Source organism: Rhinoraja longicauda, chromosome 8 (assembly GCF_053455715.1).
Source record: "Rhinoraja longicauda isolate Sanriku21f chromosome 8, sRhiLon1.1, whole genome shotgun sequence".
Lineage (NCBI taxonomy): Eukaryota > Metazoa > Chordata > Chondrichthyes > Rajiformes > Arhynchobatidae > Rhinoraja > Rhinoraja longicauda.
This window is the reverse complement of record NC_135960.1, coordinates 235,001-250,698: the sequence shown is the minus strand read 5'-3', so window position 1 is coordinate 250,698 and position 15,698 is coordinate 235,001. Positions and strand designations below refer to the sequence as shown.

The following is a 15,698-nucleotide window of genomic DNA, read 5'->3' as shown; positions in this document are numbered from 1 at the left end:
TTGCCTCCTACTCCCCTTAGAATCTTTCTTCCTTTTTTCCTCTCTCCCTTGCTGTGTGCTCAAGGTTATCATCTTTGTCCTTTTGTTCTCCACAGTGCAACATCCAGTGGATGAAGATGTGAGGTACGTTCCCTCTGCACTAGCTGCAGTCTTTTCTCTACGTTCTTTAGCTGCAGGCAAATGCATCTAATGTAGGAAAAAAACAGATTGTGAAGCCCCAGGGCTGGGCAGAGGATGTGTGGGGGGGGGGGGGGGGGCTGGATAGGACAGGTATTGTAACTTTGGAAAGTACGGGTAGAATTTGTTTGGGTACAGTTTGGAAATAACAGGTGCTATGCGATGGGAATGGTAGACTTACTATAGAGAGAAGGAGAGCAAATTAGCAGGTGTTTCAGATGTGGAAGAGCAGAAGTGTGATATTGGGTGATTTTAATTACCCATAAATGATTGCAACAATGTTAATTATTAATTCCACCCCATCAGCCAGCGTGTCCAACAAATTATCCTCCAATATTTCCGTCACCTCCAACGGGATCCCACCACTGGCCACATCTTCCCATCTCCTCCCCTTTCTGCGTTCCGCAGAGACCGTTCCCTCCGTAACTCCCTGGTCCACTCGTCCCTTCCTACCCAAACCACTCCATCCCCAGGCACTTTCCCCTGCAACCGTAGGAGATGCAACACCTGTCCCTTTACCTCCCCCCTCGACTCCATCCAGGGACCTAGACAGTCTTTCCAGGTGAGAGAGGTTCACCTGCACCTCCTCCAACCTCATCTATTGTATCCGCTGTTCCAGGTGTCAACTTCTATACATCGGCAAGACGAAACACAGGCTCGGCGATCGTTTCGCTCAACACCTGCGCTCAGTCCGCCTTAACCAACTTGATCTCCCGGTGGCTGAGCACTTCAACTCTCCCTCCCACTCCCGGTCTGACCTTTCTGTCATGGGCCTCCTCCAGTGTCATAGTGAGGCCCACCGCAAATTGGAGGAACATCACCTCATATTTCGCTTGGGCAGCTTGCAGCCCAGCAGTATGAACATTGACTTCTCTAACTTTAGATAGTTCCTCTGTCCCTCTCTTCCCCTCCCCCTTCCCAGATTTCCCACTGTCTTCCTGTCTCCACCTATACCCTTTCTTTGTCCCGCGCCCCCCTGACATCAGTCTGAAGAAGGGTTTCGACCCGAAAAATCACCCATTCCTTCTCTCCAGAGATGCTGCCTGACCTGCTGAGTTACTCCAGCATTTTGTGATAGCAACAATGTTAAAGATAGAGTTTCTAAAATCATGACAGGCACAAATAAGGTGAATGCCCACAGTCTTTCCCCCAGGATAGGGGAGGATAATACTGGAGGGCATAGGTTTAAGGTAAGAGTGGGAAAGATTTCTAGAGACAACCTCTTCTGAGAGGGTGGTGGATAGATGGAGTGAGCTTCCAGAGGAGGAAGCGAGTGCAATTAAAAACATTTGTACAGGTACATGGATAGGAAAGGTTCAGAGAGATATTGGCCAAATATAGGCAAATGGGGGTAGGTTAGACAGGGCAGACGTGTTGGGCCAGAGAGCCTGTTTCTGTGCTGTATGACTGACTCTAAGACACTACAGATGCTGGAACCTGGAGCACAAAACAAGCTGATGATGGAACTCTGGATTAAGGTTGCTGTTTTGGGTTGACACAGAGTCTGGACCCAAAACATTGATCACCCTTCACCCCACAGATGCTGCTTGATCTGCTGAGTTCCTCCAGCAGTTTGTTTGGTTCAGGTACAAGCTAACCACTTTCCCACAAGAACCAAAGTCATGTCAGCTAAATTCTTCAAACTAGAATCATGTTACAAGAAACTGAGAGGTGAAGAAGAAACAAGAAATGCAAATAAATCATCCAAAATAAAGAACTGAAAATCTCATTGTTCATTATCAGTCCACACTTGGAACAGCACAGAAACCGGCCTTTGGCCCTCAATGCCTGTGCTGAACATGATACCAAGATCAAAACCTATCAGCCCGCACTATAATCCACATCTCTCCATTCCCTACATATCCACGTGTTTATCCAAAAATCTCCTAAATTCACTGGAATTTAGAAGGATGAGAGGGGATCTTATAGAAACATATAAAATTATTAAGGGATTGGACACGCTAGAGGCAGGAAACATGTTCCCGATGTTGAGGGAGTCCAGAATTAGGGGCCACAGTTTGAGAATAAGGGGTAGGCAATTTAAAAATGAAATGAGGAATTTGTCACTATGCATTCACGAGAGAGTTAGATAGAGCTCTTAGGGCTAGCGGAATCAAGGGGTATGGGGAGAAGGCAGGAACGGGGTACTGATTGTGGATGATCAGCCATGATCACATTGAATGGCGGTGCTGGCTCGAATGGCCTACTCCTGCACCTATTGTTTAGTTTAGAGATACAGGACAAAAACAGGCCCTTCGGTCCACCGGGTCCGCGCCGACCAATGATTCCTGTTATCGCCGGTCAACACTAACCTACGCATACTAGGGACAATTTTTACATTTTACCAAGCTAATTAACCTACATACCTGTACGTCTTTGGAGTGTGGGAGGAAACCAAAGATCTCGGAGAAAACCCACGCAGGTCACGGGGAGAACGTAAAACTCTGTACAGACAGTGCCCGTACAGATGTACAGATGGAACCCGAGTGTCTGGCGCTGCATTCGCTGTATGGCAGCAACACTACCGCTGCGCTCCCCCCTCTATGTATCTCGTGTATCTGCCTCCAGCACCAAACCTGGCAGTGTGTTCCAGGCACATAGTATAAGAAAAAGTATTAAAGGGTGAAACATCTTTGAAAAGGAATAAGCTGTCAGGAAGAGATTAAATAAATCCAACACACAAAGTGCTGGAGGAACAAAGCGGGTCAGGCAGCATCTGTGGCGGGAATGGTACTGATGTAGACTGATGGATGTGGGGAGAGAAAGCTGGAGAAGAGGTTGGGCTGGGTCAAAGCCTGGCAAGTGATAGGTGGATACAGGTGGGGGAGCATTGATTGGCAGACGAGTGGAATTCAACATCAGTATAAAAAAACATTCCCGCAAATCTCCCTTAAACTTTGCCCCTCTCACCTTAAAGCTTTGGCCTCTAGTATTTGATATTTCCACGCTGGGGAAAAAGATTCTGACAACTACCTGAGACTTGAGAGACACCGCAAGGAAGCAGTCCGAGTCCGCCGACAGCAATCACCCTGCACACTAACACGATCTTACATACTAGGGACAATTTGCAGAAGCCAATTAACCTTTCAACCTGCACGTCTTTGCAATTTGGGGAATAAACGGAGCATCCGAAGAAAACCCACATGGTCACAGCGAGAACGTACAAACTCTGTACAGACAGCACCCGTAAACAGGATCGAACCCAGGTCTCCGGTGCTGTGAGGCAGTAACTCCACTGCTGTGCCACTTCTACGCTTCTCAGTTTCATGCACTTCTGTCAGTTTTCCCTGCAGCAACCGGTGTTCCTGAGAAAATAATCTGTCTGTTCAATCTCCCCGCAGCTAATCCTCCCTAATGCAGGATCATGCTGCTCTTTCTAAAGCCTCCATGTCCTTCCTGTGATGGGGTGACCAGAACTGCATATGATGCTCCACATACAGACTGACCAAAGTATTATAAAGCTACATTATGACTCCCTGCCTCTTACACTCAATGCTCCAACCAATGGAGGCTGGCATGCTGTCTGCCTTTCTTACTGCTCTGCCTACTTGTGTTGCCACTTTGAGGGAGTTATGGACAGACTCCAACATCCCTCTACATCTATGTTATTAGGGTCATGTCATTCATTGTGTACTTTACCCGTACACTCTACCTTCTAAAAGTGCCATCCCACATATTTGTTTGGATTAAACTACAATTTCTCCGCCCATTTCTGCAGCTGATCTATATCCTGCTGTAGATTTATAGGTTAATTGGCTTCTGTAAATTGCAAATGGTCCCTAGTATGTAGGATGGTGTTAGTGTACAGGGTGATTGTTTGACTGCCTTCCTCAGTCCGTGACCCTAGCAATCTCAGTGTCACTGCAAACTTACTGACCAACCCGTCTACATTTACGTACGAGTCACTAACCAACCCATCCATGTTTACGTTCAATGTGGCCTGACCTGATGAGTCTCTCCAGCACTGTTTTGATCAAAACTCCAGCATCTGCAGTCCCTTTTGTCTCCATCTTCTATCTTAAATAATAACCAGATAACCATAAGATGCAGAGTTGCAGCATAGAAGGTGGTGTTTGCTTGGAGGAGCTAGACAAGGTTTGAGTATTCAGTGTTTATCAAAATACCTACTAACAAAATTGCATTTTAAGTGGAGACAGTGGAGATAATCTATTAGGTTAAGATTGATGGACATAAAATACTGGAGAGGCTGAGAGTAGGTAATTCACCTGGTCCAGGTGTACTGCGTATTACCCAGGCAGCAGCACCAGCCTTGACTGTAATCGTGTATGGAAGGGTGGCCGAGGATTGGATGCAGTGTCCTTCCTTGCCAGTCCTTATTCAAGGAGCTGTGTACCTCATGATCAATTTAATATTAGAATAACCAGGTAGTTGGGGATACTTGAAATAAAATAACAATGTATGCAAGAGGCAAACTGTGTTGTTGATGAAGTAACAAAGATGCTGACGGAGATACAGAGAATGTTGGCTATGAAGGTTTTATGAAATCCTTTGGCAAAGCCTTTTGTGGAGGACTTTATTAAAATGGAGTCACTGGAATAGTCAGTGTGGGCTTGGACAGAGTCAGAGTCGTACAACACAGAAACAGGCCGGCCAGTCCACGCCATGCCAACCATTCGTGCTTATCTACACTAAGCGTGTTCTCGCCATTCCATGCATTGATGATTCATGCACTCATCTAGATACTTGTAAAACTATCTGCCTCCAGCAGTATGCTCCAGACTCCATCCACCCCCACCCTCTGTGGAAAAAAATATTCTCGGCTCCCCACTGACTTTTTAGCCCAAAGTTGTAGGTATCTCTGTTATGGGGAAAAGGTTTCCTGTTAACAAACCTATCTACGTCACTCAGTTAAACACACCTGTACACACTCAGTTATACACTCCTCTCCTCCATGGAGAACAAATGCAATCTGATGCATCTCTTTGACACCTCTGCAATGCAATCATATCCTTCCCACGTGCGTACGTGTGTGCGCGGGTGTGCGTACGTGTGTGCGCGGGTGTGCGTACGTGTGTGCGTATGTGGTGCAGGGACCAGAACTACACACACTACTCTATCCATGTCCTGGACTGTGCTGGCCGGTCAAGCTCTGGGCTCATGTTAAGGTGTTGGTGAAGACCAGAGTGCTTGGTGTGAAGTTTCTGACCCAGGGGAGGGATGATGGTGAGTGGGAGAGGCCACTGATGTGCAGTGGTGGGAAGGCTGAGTGATTTCTATTTTGAGATTCGGCCTGCACACAGTAGCCCCTCCAGCACTGGTACCTGGGCACATGGGCACCATTGTCTTGGGCACGTGGGCACTGTTGTACTGGTACATGGCCACCATTGTCTTGGCACATGGGCACCATTGTCCTGGCACATGGCCACAGTTGTCCTGGTACATGGCCACCATTGTCCTGGCACATAGCCACTGTTGTCCTGGGCACATGGCCATCATTGTCCTGGGCACATGGCCACCATTGTCCTGGTACATGGCCACCATTGTCCTGGTACATGGCCACCATTGTCCTGGCACATAGCCACTGTTGTCCTGGGCACATGGCCACCATTGTCCTGGCACATGGGCACCATTGTCCTGGTACATGGCCACCATTGTCCTGGCACATAGCCACTGTTGTCCTGGGCACATGGGCACCATTGTCCTGGGCACATGGGCACCATTGTCTTGGCACATGGGCACCATTGTCCTGGCACATAGCCATTGTTGTCCTGGCATATGGCCACGGTTGTCCTGGCACATGGGCACGTGGCCATTGTCCTGGGCACATGGGCACCATTGTCCTGGCATATGGCCACGGTTGTCCTGGCACATGGCCACTGTTGTCCTGGCACATAGGCACGTGGCCATTGTCCTGGGCACCGGGATCCCTGTGAATGGGTAGACTAGGCTTGTATTCGCTGGAACTTAGAAGGATGAGAGAGGATCTTATAGAAACATAAAATTCTTAAGGAATTGGACAGGGTAGATGCAGGAAAAATGTTCCCGATGTTGGGGGAGTCCAGAACCAGGAGTCACAGTTTAAGAATAAGGGGTCAGCCATTTAAGACTGAGATGAGAAAAAATGTTTTCACCCAGAGAGTTGTGAATCTGTGGAATTTTCTGCCACAGAAGGCAGTGGAGGCCAATTCACTGGATGTACTCAAGAGATAGATTTAACTCTTAGGGCTAACGGAATCAAGGGATATGGGGAGAAGGCAGGCAGGCACATGTTACTGATTTTGGATGATCAGCCATGATCATATTGAATGGTGGTGCTGGCTCGAAGGGCTGAATGGCCTCCTCCTGCACCTATTTTTTATGTTTCTGTTTTTCGGCTACGTGTTGGTGGATGATTGGGTGATAGTTCTGCCCATGTTTCCACGTCTGGTGGATCTGATGTGAACCTGGCATGGGATGCCACTGTGGTGAACGGTTTGGTGACCTGACCATCCGAGGGGCTTCCTCCTTAACTGCTTCCCACCAAGTGGTGCAGTCACAGGTTGAGGTTGGTGTGTGGGCCGGTGACTGGGTCACCGTAGTGTACAAGTAACAGGTCCTGGCGATTCCCTGCTCTGCAGTGATCTTCACCAAGGCCACACAGCCCCAGGACACCCAGGGGGTGGTCTGACCCCCCATCTCACTGCTGGCTGCAATCACAACCTCCCATCCACACTGGCACCTCAGTCCTGCCCGCACTGTACATTAATCTGTTGCTTCTCCCTTTGGACCCAGTGATGGGAATTCCACAAGGCCACGGCTGCTCACACTGCCGGACCTTTGCCACTGTCTCGCGGAGAGCTGGGTGGCCTTTCACCTCTACCTGAAGGAAGTGCTGGAGTACAAGAGACAGAACCCGGGCAAGGTGGGTCACGGTACCAAGAGTAAGTGTGTGTGCGCGCGCGTGCGTACGTGTGTGTGCGCTTGCGTACGTGTGTGCGTGAGCATGCGTACGTGTGTGTGCGTACGTGTGTGTGCGTACGCATGTGTGTGCGTGCGTACGTGTGTGTGTACTTGTGCGCGTGTGTATGCGCGCGTGCGTACGTGTACGCTTGCGTATGTGTGTGCGCGAGCATGCATACGTGCACGAGCATGCATACGTGTGCGTGCGCATGTGTTTGCGTGCATATGTGTGTGTACGTGTGCGCGTGTGTATGCGCGTGTGTATGCGCGTGTGTATATGTGAGTGCGTGTGCGCTTGTGTAAGTGCGCATGCGTATGTGTGCGTACGTGGGTGTGCACGTGTGAGTGCGCGTGCGTAAGTGTGTGTATGCGTGCGTACGCATGTGTGCGCGTGTGCGTGGCATGGATAAACCTACTGTAACTGATCACGACAGACATGGTCAAGTGTGGGACAGGACGGAGTGGCATTGAAGGCAGAACTACAGAAGCAGCAAGTGACGAGGGTCAGTGTTCTCACTACAGCTTCCAGTGGTAGGTTTACTCCATGGACACCTGCCTTGTTTGTATACACTGGAATTTAGAAGGATGAGGGGGGATCTTATTGAAACATATAAGATAATTAGGGGATTGGACACATTAGAGGCAGGAAACATGTTCCCAATGTTGGGGGAGTCCAGAACAAGGGGCCACAGTTTAAGAATAAGGGGTAGGCCATTTAGAACGGAGATGAGGAAGAACTTTTTCAGTCAGAGAGTGGTGAAGGTGTGGAATTCTCTGCCTCAGAAGGCAGTGGAGGCCAGTTCGTTGGATGCTTTCAAGAGAGAGCTGGATAGAGCTCTTAAGGATAGTGGAGTGAGGGGGTATGGGGAGAAGGCAGGAACGGGGTACTGATTGAGAGTGATCAGCCATGATCGCATTGAATGGCGGTGCGTACAGGCTCGAAGGGCTGAATGGCCTCCTCCTGTACCTATTGTCTATTGTCTATTGTTTGTGGTTGGTGGCTTGGTGTTCTGTCGTCTCTGAACTTTGCATCTCTGCCCATTTCCTCTCAGTTCTGTCTGAAGATGTGCATTGGCTGTTCAGCAACGGCTGCGATTGGACACTATATTCCTGGAATCATGATATCCTACATCTTCAGTGAGTATGTTTATCCCGAGGGAATACCCAAATTGTAGAGTTAGACAAGCCAGGCTGGGAATTGACGCATCTAGTTAAAATAATCCCATCATTGTAGCAAAGACAGAGTAACTGGGTAGCAGCTGGCCATTAGCTCTCCCATGAATGCTGGTGTATGCAGCTGCAATCTGTTCTGCTGCAGATGCCAGGGTCAGAACCGTGTGCCCCAAGGGCAGGTGGCAATAATATATATCGCCGCTGCACAGTGCTATCAGCCTCTCTCAGAGCACGGAACACAGGCGGGATTCATTCAGGCAGTCGCTACTTGTCTTTGAAAAGGTAACAAAGAGGACAGATGGGGGCAGTGGACCGATGTTGTCTACATGGACTTTAGCAAAGCCTTTGACAAGGTCCTGCTTGGCAGGCTGGTCTGGAAAGTTAGACTACTGGGGTCCAGGGTGAGCTACGCAGGTTGGCGAGGATGTCGGAGTGTGGTCGTGGAGGGTTGTTTTTCAGATTGGAGGCCTGTGACCAGTGGTGTGCCCCTGTGACCAGTGGTGTGCCCCCTGTGACCAGTGGTGTGCCCCTGTGACCAGTGGTGTGCCCCCTGTGTCCAGTGATGTGCCCCCTGTGACCAGTGGTGTGCCCCCTGTGACCAGTGGTGTGCCCCCTGTGACCAGTGATGTGCCCCCTGTGACCAGTGATGTGCCCCCTGTGACCAGTGGTGTGCCCCCTGTGACCTGTGGTGTGCCCCCTGTGACCTGTGGTGTGCCCCCTGTGACCTGTGGTGTGCCCCCTGTGACCTGTGGTGTGCCCCCTGTGACCTGTGGTGTGCCCCCTGTGACCTGTGGTGTGCCCCCCCTGACCAGTGGTGTGCCCCCTGTGACCAGTGGTGTGCCCCTGTGACCAGTGGTGTGCCCCCTGTGACCAGTGGTGTGCCCCTGTGACCAGTGATGTGCCCCCTGTGACCAGTGGTGTGCCCCCCCTGACCTGTGGTGTGCCCCCTGTGACCTGTGGTGTGCCCCCTGTGACCGGTGGTGTGCCCCCTGTGACCAGTGGTGTGCCCCCTGACCAGTGGTGTGCTGCCTGTGACCAGTGGTGTGCCCCCTGTGACCTGTGGTGTGCCCCCTGTGACCAGTGGTGTGCCCCCTGTGACCGGTGGTGTGCCGCCTGTGGCCGGTGGTGTGCCCCCCCTGACCGGTGGTGTGCCCCCCGTGACCGGTGGTGTGCCCCCCGTGACCGGTGGTGTGCCCTTTGTGACCAGTGGTGTGCCCCCTGTGACCAGTGGTGTGCCGCCTGTGACCAGTGGTGTGCCCCCTGTGACCAGTGGTGTGCCCCCTGTGACCAGTGGTGTGCCCCCTGTGACCAGTGGTGTGCCCCCTGTGACCAGTGGTGTGCCCCCTGACCAGTGGTGTGCTGCCTGTGACCAGTGGTGTGCCCTTTGTGACCAGTGGTGTGCCCCCTGTGACCAGTGGTGTGCCGTACAATCAGTGCCAAGTCCACTGTTGCTTATCCTTGGTTTGAGTGGCGGTGTTGGTAACTTGGCGGATTGTGTGGTGCAGAATGAAGAGGGTTACTGTGTCTACATCATGATCTCGATGATTTGGGGAAGTGGTTAAGGGAACTTAACTTGGACAAGTACAAGGTGATGCATTCTGCTAAGTGGAAACGGGGCAGGACATACAGCGTAAATGGTAGGCTCTGGAGAATATTGTACAGCGGAGAGTGGTGGGGTAACAGGTAATGACACGAGTAGATGGGCATTCGGCACGCTCGGCTCCATCGACCAGGGCAGTGAGTGCAGCGTTGGATGTCATGTTGGTTCCACAAGTCATTGGTGAGATTACACATGGAGTATTGCTCTCAGTTCCGGGTGCCCAACTATTAGAAGGAACTCATTAACCTGCAAACGGTGCTGAGAAGACTCACATGAATGTTACTGGAATTGGTATGCGTGAGTTTTCAGTTTCAGTTTAATTTATTGTCGTGTAATTGAGGTACAGTGAAAAGCTTTTGTTACGTGCTAACCAGTCAGTGGAAAGACAACACATGATTACAATCCATCTATTTACAGTGTACATGATAAGTGCAAGGTAAAGCCAGCACAATCCAGACAAGGAGAGTCTGAGGGACATCAAAGAGGTAGATCGTAGTTCAGCACTGAGGGAGATTGTAGTTCAGCACTGCTCCCTGGTTGTGGTAGGACCACCTGAATGTCGGGGCTGTTGTCGTTGGGGTTGAGTAGCTCTGTGGGTGGTCGGTAGCTGCAGGACAGATGGTAGTGTTGGCAGAGGCCCTGGGACGTCGGTGGGCCACAGGTCTCGTTGGTCAGGGGAGGTCGGTGGGCCGCAGGTCTCGTTGGTCAGAGGCCCCGGGAGGTCGGTGGGCCACAGGTCTCGTTGGTCAGAGGCCCCGGGAGGTCGGTGGGCCGCAGGTCTCGTTGGTCAGAGGCCCCGGGAGGTTGGTGGGCCGCAGGTCTCGTTGGTCAGAGGCCTCGGGAGGTCGGTGGGCCGCAGGTCTCGTTGGTCAGAGGCCTCGGGAGGTCGGTGGGCCGCAGGTCTCGTTGGCCGCTCTGGGCCTTGCTGCTTGGATCCTCGCAGCGCCAGGAGGCGATGTGGTTGGTCCTCTGGTGCCGGGACAGATCTGAAAGAAGTTTAAGAAGATGATAGTTTTGAGGAGAAGGTGGGTAGGTAGGCCATGTCTCTTGACACTGGACCATAGGAGTTGAGGGGTGGCCATGTAACCATATCAAATCATGAGGGGAGAAGAATAAAGTGGATGCACAATGTTTAAAAGACACGTGGACAGGTACATGGATAGGAAAGGTGGTGGGAAATTACACACTCGGGGAAATGGGACTAGCTCAGATAGACAACTGGTCAGTGTGGACAGTTTCTGTGACTGACCTATCAAGTTCCCAGGGCAGGGACAGCACAGACTAAAATACAATATCCAGTCGGGCATTGCCAGGGATAGGTGAAGATGGAGGCTGTGGGTGGCGATTGTTCCCATGTCATTCTCTGATCCTCTGCTGTTTCTTGCAGTCCTGAGTCTGCTGCTCTGGCCCTTGGTGGTGTATCACGAGCTCATTCAGAAGATGTACACAGGTTTGGAACCCGTGTTAATGAAGCTGGATTACAGCATGAAAGGCAGCACTCAGCACCACCAGAGAGACAGGAAGAGTAAGTCATGGCCACCACACCCAGCCCCTTTCACAGTTAATGTGGGCACAGAGCTTTCTGCAACGTGCTTTATCATGTGTGGTGGGGGGGGGGGGGGGGGAGGTGATCTGACACCATCCTAGAGCCTTGCTTGTTGTCACAGAATCTCCTGTCTCTGGCCCTAACTAACAAATCTCCTCTCACTATTGCTCTGCCCATCTCCACCCTTCTCCACTGCCTCTCACAGCCAGTCTCGATGCCACTGACCTGACCCCTGCTGCTGTCCCCAGACCAGACATGCCCCCAACAGTGTCCCGAGGATCATGTCTATACCCTGCTGTGTAGAAAGGAACTGCAGATGCTGCTATATACCAAAGACAGACACAAAATGCTGGAGTAACTCATTGGGTCAGGCAGCTTTTCTGGAGAAAATGGGTGGGTGAGGTTTTGGGTCGGGTTCCTTCTTCAGACTTTAGTCTCCCGACCGGAAACATGTCCCGTCCTTTTTCTCCAGAAAAGCTGCCTGACCCGCTGAGTTACTCCAGCACTCTGTGAAACGTCACCTATCCATGTTCTCCACAGATGCTGCCTGACCCACTGAGTTACTCCAGCACTCTGTGAAACGTCACCTATCCATGTTCTCCACAGATGCTGCCTGACCCGCTGAGTTACTCCAGCACTCTGTGAAACGTCACCTATCCATGTTCTCCACAGATGCTGCCTGACCCACTGAGTTACTCCAGCACTTTGTGTCTATTTTCGGATCATACATGTTGTCGAGGGGAATGGCCAGCACGGACTCCAGTGGTCTGTGGCTCCTCCTGTTCCTGGTGTCACCCACCCACCGTCTGTCCCCACCCACCGTCTGTCCCCACCCACCGTCTGTCCCCACCCACCGTCTGTCCCCACCCACCGTCTGTCCCCACCCACCGTCTGTCCCCACCCACCGTCTGTCCCCACCCACCGTCTGTCCCCACCCACCGTCTGTCCCCACCCACCGTCTGTCCCCACCCACCGTCTGTCCCCACCCACCGTCTGTCCCCACCCACCGTCTGTCCCCACCCACCGTCTGTCCCCACCCACCGTCTGTCCCCACCCTGGGTGTGACCACCTCACTGTTGTCACCCACCCACCGTCTGTCCCCACCCACCGTCTGTCCCCACCCACCGTCTGTCCCCACCCTGGGTGTGACCACCTCACTGGTGTCACCCACCCACCGTCTGTCCCCACCCTGGGTGTGACCACCTCACTGGTGTCACCCACCCACCGTCTGTCCCCACCCTGGGTGTGACCACCTCACTGTTGTCACCCACCCACCGTCTGTCCCCACCCACCGTCTGTCCCCACCCTGGGTGTGACCACCTCACTGGTGTCACCCACCCACCGTCTGTCCCCACCCTGGGTGTGACCATCTCACTGTTGTCACCCACCCACCGTCTGTCCCCATCCACCGTCTGTCCCCACCCACCGTCTGTCCCCACCCACCGTCTGTCCCCACCCACCGTCTGTCCCCACCCACCGTCTGTCCCCACCCACCGTCTGTCCCCACCCACCGTCTGTCACCCACCCACCGTCTGTCCCCACCCTGGGTGTGACCATCTCACTGTAACACTGTAACCTTCTCTGTCTCCCTGATCATCTTGAACTCGTTCAGCAGTTGCTCCAGTTTCCTAAGGCTCTGTAAGGAGCTGCAGCTGGACGCACCTCCCACAGGTGTGGCCTCACACTGGACATCTACCTGCCTTGCCCCATCCTGCAGGAGGAGCGTACCATATCCCAGTACGCCATCTCTACTGTACGAGACCAAGGAGCAGCGTACCAGAGCACTGTACGCCATCTCTAGTGTACGAGACCAAGGAAAACAGGCTGCTGTAATCTCACCGTCACCCTCTATGCCAAAGCTTGGCACTTACTCTCACACGGTACTTGGCCTCCACACAGCCACTAGAAACTCCTGTGTGTACCTCTCACTGTGGAGAGGTACAGATACCATTCTGCTTATATCTCCCTTTCACACACCCACTGAAAAGCAGGCACAAGGACAGCAACTTGTCCAACTCAAAACCCCGTTACCATTGGCAATCGCCATGTTGTTTTGGCTGACATACAAATCAAAGCTCCCTCGTTAATAATAATACTAATCCTTTATTCATCCCACAACGGGGAAATTTGGAGGGTTACAGCAGCAAAGTGGACAGCAAAAATAAATAAGCATTCATTAAAAAATAAAATAACGGTAATTATCTTTATTTACTGGTCTGCTGGGAGCAGTTACGTTGTGGACAATATGTTTTTGCAGCAGAAATGTTGTTTGCTGATGGTGAAGCTGTTCAGCCCTTGAGTCCATACTATCTCTTCGCTCACAGTCCCATTACAGTCGTAATCGGGCATGGAAACAGGCCCTTCGGCCCAACTCGCCCACGCAGACCGAGATGCCCCATCTACACGTCCCACCTGCTTGCATTTGGCCCACATCCCTCTAAATCTTTCCAAATATCTTAAATGTTATTATAGTACCTGCCTCAACTATCCCCTCTGGCAGCTCATTCCATTCACTTTCGTGTTCTTGTTCTATGTCTGTATAAAACTTGAGAGTCTTCAAGGTACAACAGAAGTCTTTAATACAGTAACTCAATGCTGGCAGCAAGACAACTAAAATGGCTGCAACCCCACGATCTGACTGTACAGCCAAGATAACTTATGTACAAAACATCTCCCTTTGTCCTGTGCAGCGCCACCTGCTGCACGGGAGGAGCTACGGGTCCTCCCACCCCACACGGCCCATCAAACATCACACTCCCCCTTTCCAGTATGAACATCTCTATTCCTGAATGAGTCGCCTTGGGGGAGTACCACGATTGCAACGTGTCGATCGACGAATGACCACAGGCAGGTCAGCGGGGAGTTCGTCTGGTGGAACTTCGTCAAGCCAGGGGAAGAGCAAATCAGGCACTCCAGTGTCCACACGATTCGACACCGGGGTGTCCGACTGCTTGGTTCTGGGCAGGCTCTGCGCAGTCTTGGTTGGCTATTTATTCATTTGGATAACATGTGGCCATTTTGAATGGGCGTCCGTTACGACCAGTCACATGTCCTCCAGGAACGGTCTGGCAAAATCTATGTGGATTTGCTGCCATGGTTGGTCGGGGACGGGACATGGGGAGGTCTTTTCCGGCGGATTCGGCGCTGTTTCGGCACATGGTGTGCAGTCCTTGCAGTGGTTGGTGATATTGGCCTCGATATTCGGCCACCACATATGCATGCGGGCGAGTGCCTTCATTCACACAATTCCAATGTGCGTCTTGTGCAACATTTTCAGAATTGGCGATCGCAGTTCCGTCGGAATGATCACTCGACAGTCGCGGAGCAGAATGCCATCCTTTGAGGAGATTTCCGTTTGCGCATTCTGGAATGAGCGGAATTCCTTGTCCAGCTTGGGACTGTCCAGCCACCCCTGAGTGACAAAATGTCGTACCTTCGACAAAATGGGGTCTGTGCTCGTATAGATGGCGACCGTCCTTGCAGAGACGGGGAAATCGGCGATGACTCGCGTGTTGAGCAAGTTCACATCCGTCTCAATTTCCATAATTGCCTCCTCTTTATCGAACGTCAGGTCGGGTCCAATCGGTAGATGAGACAGTGCATGGGCATTGGCATCCTCGGCAGACTGTCGGTAAATGATGCGGTAATCATATCCCATCATGATCAGGGCCCAACGTTGTAGAACCTTTCTCCGGACTGAAAATAGTCAGCAGCGGCTTGTGGTCGGTGATGAGCAGGAAATGTCGCTCACTCAAATATTGGTGGAACTTCCGGACACCAAACACGATCGCCAGTGCTTCTTTCTCCACTTGGCTGTAGTTTTTCTCGGCAGTCGTCAGTGTTTTGGATGCGAACGCGATTGGTTCTTCCTTACCGTTCTGCGCCGTTTGTGAGATTACAGCTCCAAGACCATAGGGCGATGGATCGGCGGCCAGCGAGATCGGCTTCGATGGGTCATAGTGGACCAAACGCGTCTTCTGGGCGAGCATCTCCTTCAACCTGGTGAATGCATGGTCACACTCTTTGGACCAGTGCCATTCGACATCCTGTTTTCCCAGGTTGGTTAATGGTGCGCACAAAGTGGAAAGTGCCGGTATGAACTTGCCAGAGTAGTTCACCTTGCCAATCAAGCTTTCAAGCTGCTTCACATTTTCGGGCGTTGGCAATTTCACAATGGCGTCCACTCTTTCTTCCGATGGCTTCAGACCACTTGCCGAGATCACATGTCCGAGATATGTGACCTGTTGTCGGGAGAATGCGCACTTGTCCCTGCGCAACTTCATGCCGTGGTTGTTCAGTGCC

At 51.8% G+C, this 15,698-nt stretch overlaps 1 protein-coding gene across 1 annotated transcript in view; it reads left to right on the top strand.

Moving 5' to 3' along the window:
* LOC144596122 (uncharacterized) overlaps positions 1-15,698 on the top strand; it is a 38,779-nt gene that overhangs the window by 9,237 nt on the left and 13,844 nt on the right. Inside the window, 4 exon segments of the mRNA XM_078404300.1 lie at positions 96-123; positions 6,910-7,039; positions 8,130-8,214; positions 11,238-11,375. Coding sequence (XP_078260426.1) covers positions 96-123; positions 6,910-7,039; positions 8,130-8,214; positions 11,238-11,375 — 381 coding nt within the window.